This window comes from Bos grunniens, chromosome 6, assembly GCF_055505025.1.
Source record: "Bos grunniens cultivar Pamir isolate PY7600 chromosome 6, Bosgru_T2T1.0, whole genome shotgun sequence".
In the NCBI taxonomy this organism is placed as follows: domain Eukaryota; kingdom Metazoa; phylum Chordata; class Mammalia; order Artiodactyla; family Bovidae; genus Bos; species Bos grunniens.
Window position 1 is genome coordinate 15,121,215 of NC_141170.1, and position 18,538 is coordinate 15,139,752.

Here is an 18,538-nt window from a genome sequence, read left to right on the forward strand (position 1 = left end):
CATTGGAAAATGTGGAAATACTTGGGACTTCCCTGGCGGTCCAGTGGTTAAGACTTCGCCTTCCAAGGCAGGGGGCGTAAGATTGCTAAGATTGCACAGGCATCATGGCCAAAAAACAAAAATGTAAAACAGGAGCAATATTGTAAAAAAAAAATGACTTTAAAAGTGATCCATATTAGAAGAAAAAAAAAACCCTAAAAAAAACCAAAATGGAGGTGCTGAGATTCGGTCATTTCCTTCAGGGAAACAGTGTAAAGAATGTGTGTCCCTGTAGTTCCAAAAGTTTACACTTTGGACAATCTGAGAGACCATGAACTTTTGGTGCGGCCTAATACAAAAAGCTGAGAGCTGGCTTCCCTTTTCCCCCTTATCCATAACAGATCCATTTAGTGAAATATCATAAGCAACATGAAAAGTAATTTTATCAAATGTGACCTGAATTATCAATAAAATTAAATGTTCAGGAAATAAGGAAATCTTCTGTTTTAATGGGAGAAAGCTAATAAACTATTTTGCCATGTCTTAAAGGAAAAGTTGTTTCATATCCTAAAAATTGGCATCACTATAAGAAATAAGCACATAATTCTGGATATTATAATCTTTATTACAAAACAAATATTTTAGGTTGAGGTAACATTTCAAAGGGTATTAGGCAAAAATCAATTGAATTCTATACACACAATTTTGCTATGTGCAACACAAATAGAGTACTCCAAGAACAGTTTTTCTAGCTTTGCACATGGATTGATCTTAGAAAAAAATTAAGCTGATAGTTGTCTATTTAAAGAGGAATTTCATTTTTCCACCCTCCCCCACCCAGTCCTCCATATCATCACCAGTGGTAAGGGAGGTGACGCTCACGGGAGTGTCACACACACACACACATACACACAAAAAAAAGGAAAAAATCAAAAAGGGTTAATTAATTGAAAAAAGAATTTTTGCTTATCTGAAGCACATTACTGCACCCTATTTTGAAAACACTTTCACAAACTAAATGTTTATTCATATAGAATTTTCTATTGTTGATACCAAGGATAAATAGAATTGTCTAGCCTTAAATGGAGAAATCCCATGCAACATTCTGACTCCAGTGTCTTTCCTGCTGTGAAGCCCTCTCTAATTCTCAAGGCAAAGTGCGCCCTCTTCTGTGAATCCATGTTTTGTTCATTATCTGTGTTACTAGCAATCACCGCACTGGATTGTAATAATTCTTGCTTTTGTCATATTTATCCCTTTTCAGCTTTATTTATCCTCTATAAGCTTCTCAGAGATCAAACTAGTCAATTCTGAAGGAAATTAACCCTGAATATTCATTGGAAGGACTGATGCTGAAGCTGAAACTCCAATACTTTGGCCACCTGATGCGGAGAGCCCACTCATTGGAAAAGACCCTGATGTTGGGAAAGATTGAAGGCACAAGGAGAAGGGGGCAACAGAGGATGAGATGGTTAGATAGCATCACTGACTCAATGGACATGAATTTGAGCAAACTCCGGAGTTAGGAGAGGACAGAGGAGCCTGGTGTGCTGCAGTCCATGGGTCACAAAGAGATGGACACAACTTAGAGCCTGAACAACAACAAAACCTTCTCCTCAGGAGCAAGAGACAAGTCTTTAAGCTTCTTGACCTCCTCGCCACCCAGTGCAGTGCCTGGTACATAGCACAACCTGTGTAACTGTGCGTTAGGTTAATGAGTTAGGAACTATTTCAGCTGTGAAGCAACAACACACATCTTTCCTTGCTTCAGGTCTCCCATGGAGGGTGTTCTAGTGACATTTTCCATTATTGAAACCTCTATGGTTTGATGACATCCTAGACACAAACAAGTATAACATCGAGCATTTCCTTTCAGAATGAAATGGCCTCAGGCTATTCTTCTGATACAAACGTCAATAAATTACGGTTATGATTTTCCCTAGTCTCCAGCCTCCAGGACGCCTGTCTGTGAGAGGCGCTCAGGCACGCCCATGCTAATAGCCATCTTGGCAATCATTGTCATCCTGATCTCCGATGGGTTTGTTGTGGTACGCATCGACTGTTAATTTTCTGCTTTCTACCTCAGTGTTTTTAGCTTGGGCCTCTTCCTCACTGCTTGACACACTCTCGGTCGAGTTGCTGTCCTCTTTCGATCTGCTGCTGTCCTGGGAATCGCTACCATCGTCCTCCTCAGACGGGCTCTCCTGGCTCCGGCTCTGGGTCTGGGCGCCCTCCTGGCTAGAACTGTTCTGCTCTTCAGTGGACTCTGGGCTCTCCTCCGAGGACCTGAGGCTCTCATGGGATTCGCTGTCAGCCTGTTCCTCTGTGGATGTGCTCTCTGAATCGGAGGGCTTATCCAACACGTCCTCCTCACTGGACTCACTATCCGCCTGATGTTCTCTGGAGTGACTGGTGGCGTTGTCGGGGTTGTCACCCCTGGACTCATGGAGCGCCTCTTCCTGAGATTCGCTACTGTTTTCTTGAGAAGGCAGGTCGACCTCTTGACTAGACTCGCTGCTGGGGTCTTGGACATCCTGACTGTCTTCCGGGGACCGGTTCTCCTCACTCTCTTGTCGAGATTCACTCTTGCTGTGTTCCCTGGATTGGCCGAGGCCGGCTTCTTTGGAGTCGGGGTTTTCGGTGGAGTCACTCATGACTTCTATCGTGCGGCTATCGTCAAGCTCCCCTCTGCCATCTTCCTCAGGAAGACGAGACTTCCGGAAGAATTTCCTGCGGGGATACGCGGCTGCTGGGCTCTCATGGGAATCCTGGGTGCTTGCCTGCTCCTCATCGTCCCCTTTCGATTCTCTTGACTTGAGGCCAGCATCGCTTATTCGGGAGTTGCCCCTCTCGCTCCTGTAGGCGCCCGGGTCATCGCTCTGCATCCCTTCATCGTCGAACTCAGAGCCATCCCCATGGCTGCTGTCCCCCTCACTGCCGCCTCCCACCCAGTGCTCCTCACTGTCGCTGTCTGGAGTGGAGTCACCGCCCTCGGGCCTGCTGTTCCCCTCATCCTCACGGTCAAGGTCCCTGCTCTCGCTGGTGGTATCACGGGCCCCCTCATCCCCTTGTGGGGTGCTGTCTTCCCTGGATCGTGTGGTGTCAGCCGAGTCTTCGTCGCTTCCAAGCCTGGAGTCCCCTCCTGATCGTCTCTCTTCGGGTCCTGGGCCACCATCATCATCCCCAAAGGTGTCATCTCCGCTCTCGTCTTCATCATCATCTTTATTATCACCTTCGCTTCCTCCCCTCCGAGAGAGGCCACCAGCTGGTCTATGAACATGTTGCTGATCATCAAGGCCCAGGACCTCCTCGGATTCTGTGCTGTCACTGGGGTCTTCATTTGCCTGGAGTTTGGGGTTAAGAGACATGGTCAGTACCCCCAGGAGCTGCTCTAGAGGGTTGTACCTAATGCCCATCTAGGCTCTTTTTGTTTTCTTCTTCCTGTGTCCCTCATCTAAGCCATGTTCAGTTCTATGGCTCAATAATGTCTCAAACAGGGGTTAAAAAGAAGGAAGGGAAGTTGAAAGTCAAGTCATCCCATTTTCCATAGGCACCATTCACTCAGTGCTGCACAAATCTTTTCAAAATGTTCTCTAGAAATTACGTTTATGAAACTCAAATCATATTGTAAGTCTGAGTCCTTAAGGGATACTTTCAGAAATTTTTTTGTAAATTAAAGAATTGATTTATAATACTCCTCAAACTATTTGGTTTAAAACAGTGAAGGTAAGCATGTTGGTCACTCAGTCATGTCTGACTCTTTGCGATCCCATGGACTGTAACCCACCAGGTTCCTCTGTCCATGGGATTCTCTAGGCAAGAATTCTGGAGTGGATTGCTATTCCCTTCTCCAGAGTATCTTCCAGACCCAGGAATCGAATCCAGGTCTCCTGCATTGCAGGCAGATTGTTTACCGTCTGAGCCACTAGGGAAGATATACTCATCAAATTATTTGGTTTAAAATAGAGGTTTTTTTAAAATACTGGGTGATTTTGAAATGACTCAGATATTTTTTCAAACCAACTCTGGGGCTGGGGATGGAAATGTATTAGAGCAGGTGAATGAAACCTTTGGCTGAAATGAAAGTATAATATTGCAGTAAGGTATAGATCTCACCAAAACCATATTTATACTGGTTTGCACAGGCAGAGAGTTGCCTATAGAAGGCTCAGCTGAAGGAGTGTACCTGGGGTGATATCTGAGTTCTAAGTGTAGCTCAGAGGGATGATCCCCAGAAATAAAACAATTGGATGCTCTACTCAGATAAGGAAGGTCAATGAGCCTTCATTCATCACGCACTGGAAAAATCTACTCTCTCTCTACTGCTGCTGTTTAATCACTAAGCTGTGTCCGACTCTTTGTGACTCCATGAACTATAGCCTGCCAGGCTACATGGGATTTCCCAGGCAAGAATAGTGGAGTCAGTTGCCATTTCCTTCTCCAGTGGATCCTCCTGACCCAGGGGTGGAATCCATGTCTCCGGCATTGGCAGGCAGATTCTTTACCACTGAGCCACCTGGGAAGCCCAAGCAACTTGCCCGTTTTTTTTTTTTTTTCTTTTCCCACCTGACCCTACTCATCAGTGTCTGAGTTCTGACGGGAGGGAATACAGGGTGATGACACTCTTCCCATCACTAGAATTTACATGAATCTGCTGGAACTGAGCATCCATGGAGCTTTTCTTACCTCAGTAGTCTCATATTGCACCCCCCCCCCAAAACTGTTGCTGTCATCTAAGAGCTCAGAGAACATGGAGGTTATAAATCACAAGGTCTCCCCAAAAAGAGCGTTTCCCCAATTCTATGCTTATAAATGTATACAATGTTCGTCTGATGAATCTTCAGTCAACATCCTAGAAGAAACCCAGCTCCTAGGATAAGTGGAGCCCAGGGGATTGAGTTTGGTTAAAACGACAGGACAGTTAAGAAAGCAATGACTAAATGTCTTAGGAAAATGAAAAGAAGAAGGAGGGGGAGGAGAAAAGGGGGGACAGGGGGGAGGCATAGGAAAGCAGAAGGGAAGAAAAAAAATGCTAGCAAGTTTTTTATTACAGAGATGTAAGCTAAGGGCTTCCCTCATAGGTCGTTGGTAAAGAATCCACCTGTAATGCAGGAGACCCCAGTTCGATTCCTGGGTCAGGAAGATCCACTGGAGAAGGGATAGGCTATCCACTCCAGTATTCTTGGGCTTCCCTTGTGGTTCAGCTGGTAAAGAATCTGCCTGCAATGCAGGAGACCTGGGTTCGATTGCTGGCTTGGGAAGATCCCCTGGAAAAGGGAAAGACTACCCGCTCTAGTATTCTGGCCTGGAGAATTCCATGGGCTGTATAGTCCATGGAGTTGCTAAGAGTTGGACACGACTGAGCAACTTTCACTTTCAAGCTAAGTCAGCTTTTCTATCTCCCAGGGCCACAGATGAGAAACTATTTTTTGAAAAAAGAAGTCATTACTGAAGCAACTGTCCTCTTAAAGTTTCCTCAGGGCAAGAGCTAGTCTCTCCTCTAGCGGTCTAGCAGGATTCTGGGCACAGAGGCAGTCTTCAGGCGCTGAAGGTATCTCACATGAACCAGAATGTTTTTCTCTGCCTGGTCTGAACTGCTCCAGTTGTAAAAGCAATATCTGAGATTTATGAGCAAGCTGTTGTCTAACAGAGTATATGACTCTCTCTGTGTATGTGTGTGTGAGTGTGTTCTCTTTAACTAGAGGAACATTTAGGGCCACAGTGTCTATCATCTGGCCCCAGTGATAAATATGGAATGAAGAGCATGTCTACCTCTGAGTTCTCCCACTCTTTTTTCCTTCCTATTTTATAGGACTTTTTAGACAGCATAACCAAAGTTTAGAACATCTTATATTTAGAACAGTCACCAGGTAATTTAATCTAACATCATTTCCTTCAACTCCTAAGTAGCCTGGAAAGTTAAGAAAGGTCTGTTTAATTACCTGTTCCTCTGAGCTAAGTTTACTTTCTTCTGATGACTCACTGCTCTCCTAAAAAGAAAAAAAAAATGTTGTTGTTTATTTTTCATGTTAGTAATTCCTGAGGAAAGGAAAGAAAACATGGAGTGCATCAAAAATTGTGGTTTGGATTTACAGCTTTCCAAATGGCCTGAGATGATGAGAAGAGAGTCAAAGTGATTTTATGAGATGTTTATAATAAATAAATATTATAAAATATTTTAAAATACAAAAGAATATTATAAAATATAAAAAGTCCTATAAAATAGGAAGGAAAAAAGAGTGGGAGAATTCAGAGGTAGACATGCTCTTCATTCCATATTTATCACTGGGGCCAAAAAATAAATTAGAGTGTTGGGGAGTTTGGGAGGGTCATGGACACACTGCTATATTAAAAATGGATAACCAACAAGGACCTACCGCATAGCACACGGAACTCTACTCAATGTTGTACAACAGTCTGGATAGAAGGGGGAGCGGGTGGGTTGGGGGAGAATGGATACATATATATGTATGGCTTAGACCCTTTGCTGTTCACCTGAAACTACCACAGCATTGTTAATCAGCTATACCCAATACAAAATAAAAAGCTTAAAGTTTGGAAAAATAAATGAGATAGTTACCAAAGGTGGTGTTGGTGTATGAGCCAAATGACCCTGTAGCAAAGGGAGGAAAACAAATTACTCCTTCACAGGTGGATCATATCATTGCAAACATTCATAATAATTTTAGGGTTTTTTTTAGCTTATTGATAGATATTTTATATTTACATGAGTATTAATGATATTTTATAATGAAATGGCTAAAAAAATGAATGAATGTGAGACCAATGGCATAAAAAGGTCTTGTACATAAAAAAACTTAGAAGATTTTCATATTTCCCATAGTTAGAGAAAAATAAAATTTCTTTGAAGAAAAATACACAACCCAGAAAAAATATAAGATAGAAAAAATAGCAGTAGAACTCATAAACCCAGATTTAAAGTGTCAATTCACTCCTTGGCTTGTGTTTTAGCCCTGAAAACTGTCTTAAGGGTAGTACTGAAATTCATGTGTTTCAGGAAACACTTAGGTCTTAGGTAAACTCTAATGGCTGGACAATTCACGTCACCTCTGTGATGTCAGGTTCTTATTCCTAAATTTAGAATATTAGCAACCACTTTGCTTATTGCTCATGGTTGCTGTGAGGAGGAATTTGGCTAATGCTTATGAAAGCCTCTTGAGACCATTCAGTATGATATAACCTGAAGAAATGATCCCTTTTGAGAACACTCAAAAGGATTATAAAATATCCTTTATGAAATTGAGTAGTGGACAAAACTGAATAGAAAAAAGCCACCTGTCTTGAGTCATGTAAGATCACGAAAATCGCAAAATGCTAAGTCTGAAAATTAGTCACAGTTCTGATTTATTTTACTTTCTTTAATCTTATAAGAGCTCTAAGAATGCCTGTACCATCTCTGGTCCCCTCTCCCCACCTACTCTCCTCCTCCCCCTTGAGCAGGACAAAAGTCCCGAATCCCATGTGGCTCAAAGCGGCTAAGTGATGGATGTGCAGACCCAAGGTGCCAACGAGAGCAGAGAGGAGCTGCTGGGAGCACATCTTCAGCAAACCTCTCGGCAGTCCTGGGCTGGGGATCTCTCCTAGACGGGAAAGCCATGGTCACTCTAAGTCTCTGGCCTGCGACACTGCCGCAGGCACCGTGGCAGACTCTACTCCAGTCACTTAAAGGGTAGAAGGGAGCCAGACATTCTTATTTTTCTCATGCTAAGGCTAGGCCTGAGACTACTGCATGTTTGTGGTACTCTGGCTAAACGAAAGGATCCACAGCAGCTGCTTTTAAACTAACCAGCCCAAGGACATCCCTGGCGAAAGTTCATGTAAGAAACTTTGCAATGCCTATTCCAGCCTCAAGCAGGGGCAGGACCCTGTCTCAGGCCTTGGACACTATCTAGCCAGCACTAACAGTACTGTGCCCTGTGCTCTATCACTCAGTCACGTCCACCTCTTTGCGAGTCGGACCATAGCCAGACTGTAGCCTGGACTGTACGGACTACAGTAGCCTGCCAGGCCCCTCTGTCCATGGGGATTCTCCAGTATTCTCAAGAATACTGGAGCGGGTTGCCAAGCCCACCTCCAGGGGATCCTCCCAGTCCAGGGATCGAACCCAGGTCTCCTGCATTGCTGGCAGATTCTTTACTGTCTGAGTCAGCAGGAAAGCCCTAGCATTATGCCCTAGCTGTGTCAAACCTGGCAGGCTATAGTCCATGGGGTCTCAAAGAGTCAGACACAACTTAGTAACTAAACAACCAGCTGTAGCATATGTAAAAGCCGGCAGGAAATAGGTAATGAAACACATTCTGATTTAAGTTAAGATTTTAACCCTCACGTGTACAGTCAGTCCTTCATATGCATGAGTTTCACATCCACACACTCAACCAGCCTCAGATCAAAAATAGTAGGGAAAAAAAGAAAGGTGGGAAGGAAAGAAGGGAAGAAAGAAAGAAAAAAAGAGAAACTTCCAGAAAGTTCCCAAAGGCAAAACGTACTTGATGCACTCCAGCAAGTATTTGCATGGCATTTTATTAGGTATTATAGGTAATCTAAAGATGATTTAAAGTATACATGAATATGGGCACAGGTTATATGAAAATACTATGCAATTTTATATAAGCATTGAGCATCCATGGATCTTGGTATCCACAGAGGTCCCAGAACTAAATCCCTTATGGATACGGAGTGACAACTGTAGCTCCAATCTTGAAAAGCTGCTGACTTCCTAGACCTGGTTCCTTTCCAAGAAGGATATAACACTCAGTAAAAATACAGATTCTGGGGCCAGAGTGACCTGGGTTCAAAGTCTGGCATGAACCCTAATTAACCATATTACCTATACAGATTGGGTTATTTTCTGTGTCTCAGAGTTCTCATTTGTAAAATAAGAATAAAATACAATACCTAATTCACTGGGGATACTGTGAAGATTCAAAAAGTTAACACAAGCAAAACAAAGAACTGTGTCTGGCAATGGCTCCTGAGTTACTAAGCATTAAGAACTATTGGATTAGCTCTCATTTCAAAGACTCTGGTGTTCTCTCATTCTTTCTTTCCCCCCCCTTCCAGGACTTGACCTCCTAACCTCTTGCCTACCAGACATCTGATAAAACAGATCTCTAGTCCTAATTTTTCAAGGACAAACTTGGTTCATTGTCAACCATCCCCTTGCTCTACCACACAGACCGATCATGAAAATAAAGCTAAAGGAAAAAAATGCTTCCTCGCCAAATTACACTATTAAGTTGAAGTCAAAGCATTATATAAACTACATTTTCTTATAAGAACTAGAAATCATAGCCCTTACCCTCTATATCTCAGGTTACTAATGTGTTCATTAAAATCATTAGTAGTTTCAACATTTGCAGTGAAGCCAATTTGGTTATACTAATAACATACTAAAATAAAAATATTTCCAAAAATCTTATTTCTACTCACCTTCCATTCTTCAGAGCTCTTGGATTCAGTATTTTGATACCTGGCTACCTAGAAAATTTGGTACACATGGTCAGTCTCCAGAAATTTCCAAGGTAGCAGGTGTTCACATATCACAGAATTAGAAGGAGTAGTCGTCAAATTTTAGCATGAATAAGAATAAGAATCGCCTTGCTAAACCACAAGTTGCCGTTTCCCATCCCCAGAGAGTCTGGTTCTGTAGGTCTGAGTTAGGACCTGAGAATTTACATTTCTAACAAGGTCCTAGTTGATCCTGACGCAGCTGGTCTGGGGATAACATTTTGAGAACCATGGCTTATAAGGAAGAAAATGAGCATCTTCCTATATGAATGCTGTCCGAGCAGAATAAGGGATAAATTGGATGATATTTTAAAGAAAGAATCTTCCTAGGAATTTACTATTGTCATCTGACTGGAACATGCACAACCACTTTCAGTTCAGTTCAGATCAGATCAGTCGCTCAGTCATGTCTGACTCTTTGCGACCCCATGAATCACAGCACACTAGGCCTCCCTGTCCATCACCAACTCCCGGAGTTCACCCAGGCTCACGTCCATCGAGTCAGTGATGCCATCCAGCCATCTCATCCTCTGTCGTCCCCTTCTCCTCCTGCCCCCAATCCCTCCCATCATCAGAGTCTTCTCCAATGAGTCAACTCTTCACATGAGGTGGCCAAAGTTTAGCTTATAATAAATGACATGTGCAGTGTTAGATATAAAGGTTTCTTTTTCATACATCTCTATCCTGATACTTACTGGAAGAGCACAGGAAAGTCCCCACAGGAACATAAGCAGGATGGTGGTCTTCATAGCCATCTGTGTCACCCCTACCTGTGATGAAAGACAGAAGATGATTTTCTTCACACCAAAGAAATGTAAGAGCTTCAACTTTTAACACTTTCGATGGATATTTAGATGAGTTTATTTTTTAACTGATGAATAGATAAATAAAATGCACTATATCCATACAATGGAATATTCAGTTCAGTTCAGTTCAGTCGCTCAGTCGTGTCCAGCTCTTTGCGACCCCATGAATCGCAGCACGCCAGGCCTCCCTGTCCATCAATGGAATATTATTCAGCCATAACAAGGAATGAAGTATTGATGCATGCTTCAAAGTAGAGGAATCTTGCAAACATTATATTGAGTGAAAGAAGCCAGGCACCAAAGATCATATACTGTATGATTCCATTCATAGGAAAGGTCCATTGAAGGCAAATCTATAGAGACAGAAAGTAAGTGTTTGCCCAGGGCTGGAGCAACTAAGCACAACAGAGCACAGAGGAGATCAGGGCTTCCCTGATGGATCAGCAGGTAAAGGACCTTCCTGCAATGCAGGAGACAAAGGCGATGTGGGTTCAGTCTCTGGGTGTGGAAGATCCCCTGGAGAAGGAAAATGACAGCCCACTTCAGTATCCTTGCCTGAAAATCCCATGGACAGAGGAGCCTGGCCAGCAACAGTCCAAAGAGTTGCAAAGAGTCAGACATGACTGAGCAACTGAGCACTAAAGAGAAGATGAGGTGTTGGAGTGACAGCTAATGGGTGAATTTTGGACATAATGAAATGTTCTAAAATTGATTTTGGTGAAGGTTGTTAAACTCTGAGTGTACAAAAAAAATCAATGGTATACTTCAGTGGATGAAGTATATGTGTAAATTATTAGGTTTATTAGGATTTTTTTAAAACTTCACTCCCAAGAGATAAATTGAAAACTTTTCAATAAGAAGCTCTATAAATACTTCTTAACTAATACATAAGCTATGATAAATGAAGGAAAAGTAAGGAAAGAGCAATAGAGAAATTTCTGATCTTTCAGTTTGACACTGATTATGCAGACCAATGTGTCAGAACAGACTGGCAAATATCATTCCACAAAACTACATTATTGATACCACTGACAGATGTGGGCATTTGTCTTCACACACACACACACACACACACACATGCAGGGATCCTCAGTCATGTTTATAACCTCACAATAACATCTAAACAAACTCGATTGGTTTTGCATTTTCTTCATCTGCAAGAAACCCATGATGTAGCCTTCATATTATGGCTCCAGAGAGCGTGCCATATCCACTGTGCTCCTTTTAGTCATACATTATACATGATTATGCTAAATTTTTTCAGCGTCATTCACAGTACTGAAAGATCCAGGGAAGATTAGAGGTTTGGGATACACTTGTGAATCACACTGAGAGAAACCTGCCAAATTAAACTGTATTTTCCTGGAGGGTGGCTTCATTTCACACCTCAAGAACTGGTGGTTTGAAAAGCAATTTGTTCTATATCTAAAAATAAATGTCCTCAATGCTAATGTAAAAAGTTATTGAAGTGATTTAAAAGGAAAATAATTTGCCTGGCACTCATGAGCCCTGGGGCTGTCCTAACAGATGGATGTCCAAACATTGTTTGGAAAGTCCTGCAGGCTGATTTGAGACTTTACTTCTACTGATTTGTGTCTTTAAATGTTAAAATATACTATGCTGGTGACAAAAGATCTAAGCTAGGGACTTCCCTAAAAGTCCAATGGTTAAGACTTTGTACTTCCAATGCAAGAGGTGCAGGTTCGAACCCTAATCAGGGAACTAAGATCCCACATGCCACACAGCCAAGACCAAAACCAAAAATTATATGAGACAAAGATCCCCAGGCTTGGCTGTATGTAAGTATCACCTGGGGAGATTTAAAGAAATCAGACAGTCATTCAGTCATGTCCATGGAATTTTCCAGGTAGAGAGTGGGTTACCATTTCCTCCTCCAGGAGATCTTCCCAGCCCAGGGATGGAACCCATATCTCTTGCATCTCCTGCATTGGCAAGCGGATTCTTTACCACCAGCAATACCAGTGCACAAATTGCACCACAGGATAATAAATCTGTCCGCTGAGGGTGGAAACAAGCATGGGTTTGTTTTTAAAAGTGCTCCAAAATGACTTCAACCTCTGATCCCAGAATTAATTGTACCTTGCTCAATAATGACTGAATACACTGAATAACGTCTGAAACACTGGGCTCAAGAAGTCATCTAGTCATATTGTTTAAATTTATTCAGGAAAACAATAGAAATCCTAAGATTAGGAGACTGAGAAGGTGCCTGCCTCATTTCTACAATTCTACACCCAAATGGTCCAGCAGGGTCACTCATCCCTCATCCTGAGCACATTCCGCGTCAACATCACTACGCTTTGTGTTATTTTCTTCATCCTAATTCAGCACACTTCGTATCAGTCCATTTGCTTTAATAATATTTTGATTCCTTTTTCAAATCTTTCACCTAATATCAACAATCTGAAAATGCTCAGCTGCCCCTAAAACAAGCCTAATTCAACTTTCAAAGGAAACCAGAATATCTCATCCCAAAATATGCCTCTGACACAAAAATTCTGTTGAGCTGAAGGCACTTAAGAAAGAGCAGATGCCAGAAGGGTGCTCTGATCCTCCTTTTCCTACCTGGAAGCAGGAGATAAATCCCATGTGAAAGCTGACCCCTGTCCCGGGGGGAGGGAAGACAGTCTCTTTAGCAGGGATGGAGGCAAGGCTGAGGGAATTCTGCACAAACAGACCTTGTTAACCTAACCCGACCTTCCTGGGGACTTCTCCACAAGCTACTGGCCCTAGCTCAGATCCCCTAGGTCTTGTCAGTTCTCCACAAATGTATTGTTTCTTTGCCTAAAAGTTGTAAAAGCTTCTGTTGCAGTCACTTCAGGTCCTCATTCTCTTGGGAAGGCACCCGTGTACATGTGGAAATTTTAATAAAACGTGTAGGCTCTTCTCCTGCTATTCTGTCTTCTGCCAGTTTAATTTTTAGGCCCAGTCAGAGACCCTAAGAAAATAGAGGAAAAAATTTCCTCCCTTACACTTTAGTTACCACAATCAAAACATCTTTTAAGTTCTTAGATTCATTTCTTTAAAAAAAAAAAGTCTTTATTGAATTTGTTACAATACTGCTTCTGTTTTTTGTTTTTTTTCTTTATGTTTGGTGTTTTTGACCCCAAGGCATGTGGGATCTTAACTCCCCAACCAGGGATCGAACCCTCACCTGATGCACTGGAAGGCAAAGTCTTAACCACTGGACCACCAGGGAAGTCCCTTAGGTTCGTTTCATAAGGAAAGTTTCTGCTGAATACAATACTATCAAAATAACTCTGTGCCAATGGTGTTGGCTTCATAGGTCTAATGGCTCACCATTTTAATTTTCAAAGTGAAATCTGAATATAGTAATAACTTCATGGTACTCTGAAAACCAGTAAATATTCCAGTCTTGATAAAAGGCCAACAAATATTGAGTTCTTCTCTTGTATTTTCTTTGGCTTCTCTCTAATCTGAATAACAAAACAATGAAGCAGTACTCTAACACTAATGAATGTTGTGTGTCTCACGAAGGACGGGCGTGCTTCTAGTGTTCAGTTTTGCAGGGATGGAATATTATGAAATGCAAGGAAGATGCAGCAATTTGCTCATGCTTCTAGAAATACCATTTAGCACCCTGACTCAAAGTCACAATTTTCCAAGTGGAAGTCTGGTAAACTAAAATAAAATACACCCTGGGGTCCTGAGAGAGCTGATGCTGCCTCCTGTAGAATATAGTCTGCTATCAAGCATTAAAGTCAGAGCTTTAAGCCCTATGCTAGGTTTTCAATGAGTGTTTTTGATAAAAATAATTATACTTGTGTGAAGTATATTCCAGATGAGAGCTCCAAACTCTTATAAACTTTTCAACCAACCACATCAAAAATGTAGAAGCAGATATGCAGTAGCCCTACTCTGGGTAATAAATGAACAAAAAATCTACTAGCGTGAGAGATGAATCCAGAACCCCAAGTTCTTCTTCAGTGATTGGTAAGTGTCACTTTTACATTGCACCTGCCGTCATTCTACAATGAGAACACATAATAAAAGGAAATCCATAACCTCAAGATTGCTGGGAGAAATATCAATAACCTCAGATATGCAGATGACACCACATTTATGGCAGAAAGCGAAGAACTAAAAAGCCTCTTAATGAAAGTGAAAGAGGAGAGTGAAAAAGTTGGCTTAAAACTCAACATTCAGAAAACTAAGATCATGGCATCTGGTCCCATCACTCCATGGTAAATAGATGGGGAATCAATGGAAACAGTGACAGACTTTATTTTGGGGGGCTCCAAAATCACTGCAGATGGTGACTGCAGCCATGAAATTAAAAGACGCTTGCTCCTTGGAAGAAAAACTATGACCAACTAGACAACATAGTAAAAAGCAAAGATATTACTTTGCCAACAAATGTCCATCTAGTCAAAGGTATGGATTTTCCGGTAGTCATGTATGGATGTGAGAGTTGGATTATAAGGAGTTGGATTATAAATCTGAGCGCTGAAGAATTGATGTTTTTGAACTGTGGTGTTGAAGAAGACTCTTGAGAGTCCCTTGGACTGCAAGGAGATCCAACCAGTTATCCTGAAGGAAATCAGTCCTGAATATTTATTGGAAGGACTGATGCTGAAGCTGAAACTCCAATTCCTTGGCCACCTGATGTGAAGAACTGACTCACTGGGAAAGACCCTGATGCTGGAAAAGATTGAAGGCAGGAAGAGAAGGGGACAACAGAGGATGAGATGGTTTAATGGCATCACTGACTCTATGGACATGAGTTTGAGTAACTCTGGGAATTGGTGATGGACAGGGAAGCCTGGTGTGCTGCAGTCCATGGGGTTGCAAAGAGTCGGACATGACTGAGCAACTGAACTGACAACCTCAATTTGAGTTTCACCTGTTTGGAAGTGTGTGTTTTAGAGGCTTTTAACCTTTACCGGTTTTTCCCCAGAGTTGAGAAGATCCAACTCCTGAAGATATTCTGGATCTGGAGAAGGGTATTTCAATCTCTTTCCTCTCTGGCCACCCTCAAGTAGTGCAGAATTTCTAGAATTTCCTCAAAGTTAATATTCATGTGTATATATTTTCTTTTATGTAAACTAAAATGAAAGAGATAGGCCGAAGGAAGGAAATCAAAACTTGAAAAATTATAGGCTCACTATATCATGCTTACTTTCCTTATGTTTGGATTAATGTTGTCTTCCTTAATAAGACTAATGAACAATATACCCACTTATTAGCAGTCAATAAATATCTATTGAGAACATTCTATGAGCTAGGCACTGTTCTAGATACTCGAGTATACAGCAGTGTGTCAAGCTGGTTTTACAAAAGCAAAATTACCCAGAACCCAACTAATCAGAACCCCTATTAGCTAGAATTTGATTTGTTACTACTTTTTTAAAATAAAGTGCATTTTGACCAGGACATGGATTCTATTAGAAATTCAGAAAACCAACCAAGTAAATCAATAAAAATTCCAGTCATTCCAACTGTAATTGTCTTGAGGTCAGCTATAAGCATCCCTTTGTTAGATGCTTTCAACCACAGTACAATAACTCCTAGGTGTTGCCAAATTAAATATAAATGTGAAAGGCCTCTTAGCATCTGAGACACATTGGTTCACATTACCATTCAGGAAGAGGGGGGAGGTTCTAACAGATAAATGTCCATTAGAAAATTGTTTGGTTGTTTACTTATTTTAACCAACCAGAACAAAGTATTGGGTTGGCCAAAAAGTTCATTCCAGTTTTTCATAACAACCCATGGGAAAACCCAAATGACATTTTTGGCCAACCCAATAGCATAGTCTACTTGGCCCTCAGTTAAACATAAAGTCTGGGTCAGCAGACACTATCACTCCCGAAGAAGACAAGTCCTTGATGTGTTGCTATTACACATGGGATCTTCAAGACATCATGCAGAAAAGCATTGCCTGACCACAGCTCCCACTGTCTGTTATGGAAGACAGACACTTCTGATAAAGATGAAAAAAAGGGATAAATGCAAAAAAATGTTTTAAGTACAGATGGACAGGAGTATACTGCTGTGCTCTACACTAAGAAAGGTTTTTAAAAGATAGTTATATTCTACATTTATTGAACTCTGATGGTGTGTAAGATATCATCTTAACATGAATACACAGCTAAACAACAGAAGAACATTTATTGAACTCAGATAGTGTGTAAGACATCACGCTTACATGAATATCCAGCTAAACACCAGAAAAGTAGTGTAAGTAACACACCCTTGGTTTATTTCAGTGGTCTTAGCATCTCCTTTCAGCTACTCAATTCATAGGAATATTATTGGATGAATACCATCATATGATTTTGAATTTAAAAGACCATATTTTGAAAGTTCTGCCAGTCTAGTTTAGATTCTTTTATGTCTTGTGGGCCATGAACATACCTATACCCATAAAACCTAAATGTAAAAGCTTTATTTGTTTTGCTAATTAAAGCCAAACTTCAAAATGACCTTCCATCTGCCTCTTGATAAATAAACTCCCTTTCAGAAGTACCATGCAGAGATCTAATTAAAGTGTTACTGAGAAAATCACCTGTCTCTATTGACAACATGTCATTTTAATACCGCTGTTTACTGGCATAAACAGCAAAGGTACAAATGAAATCATTTTTACCCAAGGCACAGTTCTCCCCATCTTTCTCTGTATGGCATAACGCTTCTCAAACGTGTACATATATTAATATTTTCCAAACAACACAGCAGAAGTTATTTTTTAGAATTTAGGAATGAAAATATCTTACCCTCTTCAATTAACAAGACTTTTCCCCCAAAGGCTCAACAATCAGGCTGAAGTTCTTGAAGAGGAAATCTGTAACAATGAAGCCTCTCTTGGGTTGAGGTTCTGAACACTTCTCTGATGGTGCAGGAATTTAAACACTGCTTCAGCTCTTCACAGCCAATCAACTTCGGGCTGGGGGTGACTGACATCACAAGGTGTGACCGGGACTTCAGTACACCCACACTTCCTCCAGCTTGCAGAAGCAGATTTGCCCTAAAAAGCTCTTGTGGTTCCCAAATGACTAGACTAGTTTCCATTAAATTGAAGATCTTCCTAAAGCTTTATTTTGCTTTCTAAATATATGTCATTCACATCCATGCAGGCTTATATGAGCATTATAAACAATGACAATGTCTTCCACCCACTGGCAGATCCCAGCAGACCCAAGGATGGGAAAAGGAGAGTCAAGAAGTGGTTAGAACGTTTCCTGTTAATGCTGGTGACTGTACGCATCTTGGCTTGTACATGAAGAATCTACTAAAATACTAGACTTGCCTAAATTGTTGGTGTTGAGAAGATGGGCTTTTTTTCTCACTGTTTTCATCTTTTAACAATCTCCACCACTCATCCCCTTTTCCACTCATCTCCCTACCCCCAAATACATGGGAACACATGCTTGATTGCTCACTCATCTCCGACTCTTTGCGACCCTAAGAACTGCAGCCCACCAGGCTCCTCTGTCCATGGATTTCCCAGGCAAGAATACTAGAGTGGGTTGCCATTTCCTCCACCAGGGTATCTTCCCAACCCAGGGATCGAACTCACGTCTCCTGTGTCTCCTGCATTGGCAAAGAGATTGTTTACCACTGAGCCACCTGGGAAGCCCTCTCTTATACACACAAAGATCCAAAATTCCTACTAATATAGCACAATATCCCCTTTCAGAATTCTGTGGTGACTGGAAATGTTAAAGTACCACCCTAAGGATCTTGCATTTTTAATTGAAAATAACTTAAATCCAGTACTTCATTACTCCTCCCAACTGCCTGCCACATTTTTATTTTAATGCTGGTGACCCTGAAGTCAGAATTGGATTAAAAGAAAGACTAGTTGTATAGCATCCAGAGAAGCCAATTTCCAAGGAACTTTCTGCCATCCCTAAATATGTAATGAAGTGAATATAATGGTACTTAGCAGGACTCTTCAGAGAATGTGCTGAAGGTTGTATAGGCAGCTGAAAGTGAGGTGGGCACCTCCCAAGGAGCATGCTCAAGGAACAGTAGAAAGACCAGTGAACAACTATCTAAAGAATGTAAGTTTTCAGGACTCCCTGGTGGTCCAGTGGCTAAGACTCAGTGCTCCCAATGCAGGGAACCCAGGTTCAATCCCTGGTCAGGGAACTAGAGCCCTCAAATCATATCAAATTCATGGATGTTTCACTGTGAACTGCCAAGAGGTGGGGGGCATAAATGAGGATAAGAGAGTCTAT

General features: G+C 41.5%; 1 protein-coding gene across 3 annotated transcripts; it reads right to left on the reverse strand.

The window, feature by feature from the left end:
* Positions 1-583: 583 nt before the first annotated feature.
* On the reverse strand, positions 584-17,180 carry DMP1 (dentin matrix acidic phosphoprotein 1). Of its 3 annotated transcripts, XM_086407520.1 has the most exons (6): positions 17,072-17,180; positions 10,203-10,277; positions 9,430-9,477; positions 6,560-6,592; positions 5,922-5,969; positions 584-3,323 (listed from the first exon to the last, which is right to left on the reverse strand). In XM_086407520.1, the coding sequence occupies exons 2-6, from the start codon at positions 10,260-10,262 to the stop codon at positions 1,974-1,976; spliced, it is 1,539 nt and encodes a 512-aa protein (XP_086263646.1). In that variant the 5' UTR covers positions 10,263-10,277; positions 17,072-17,180; the 3' UTR covers positions 584-1,973. The 3 variants fall into 3 exon arrangements, with proteins under 3 accessions (XP_086263646.1, XP_086263647.1, XP_086263648.1); XM_086407521.1 differs by lacking the exon at positions 6,560-6,592; XM_086407522.1 differs by lacking the exons at positions 5,922-5,969; positions 6,560-6,592.
* Between the last annotated feature and the right edge of the window lie 1,358 nt (positions 17,181-18,538).

Bases quoted from the DNA above. Each gene is read 5' to 3' on its own strand.
- DMP1 (XM_086407520.1), bottom strand. From the start codon at position 10,262: ATGGCTATGAAGACCACCATCCTGCTTATGTTCCTGTGGGGACTTTCC. The intron at 5,970-6,559 runs GTAACTATCTCA...TTTTCTTTTTAG, and splicing joins ATACACCAACACCACCTTTG to GAGAGCAGTGAGTCATCAGA. The intron at 3,324-5,921 runs GTAATTAAACAG...CCCAAACTCCAG, and splicing joins AACTTAGCTCAGAGGAACAG to GCAAATGAAGACCCCAGTGA.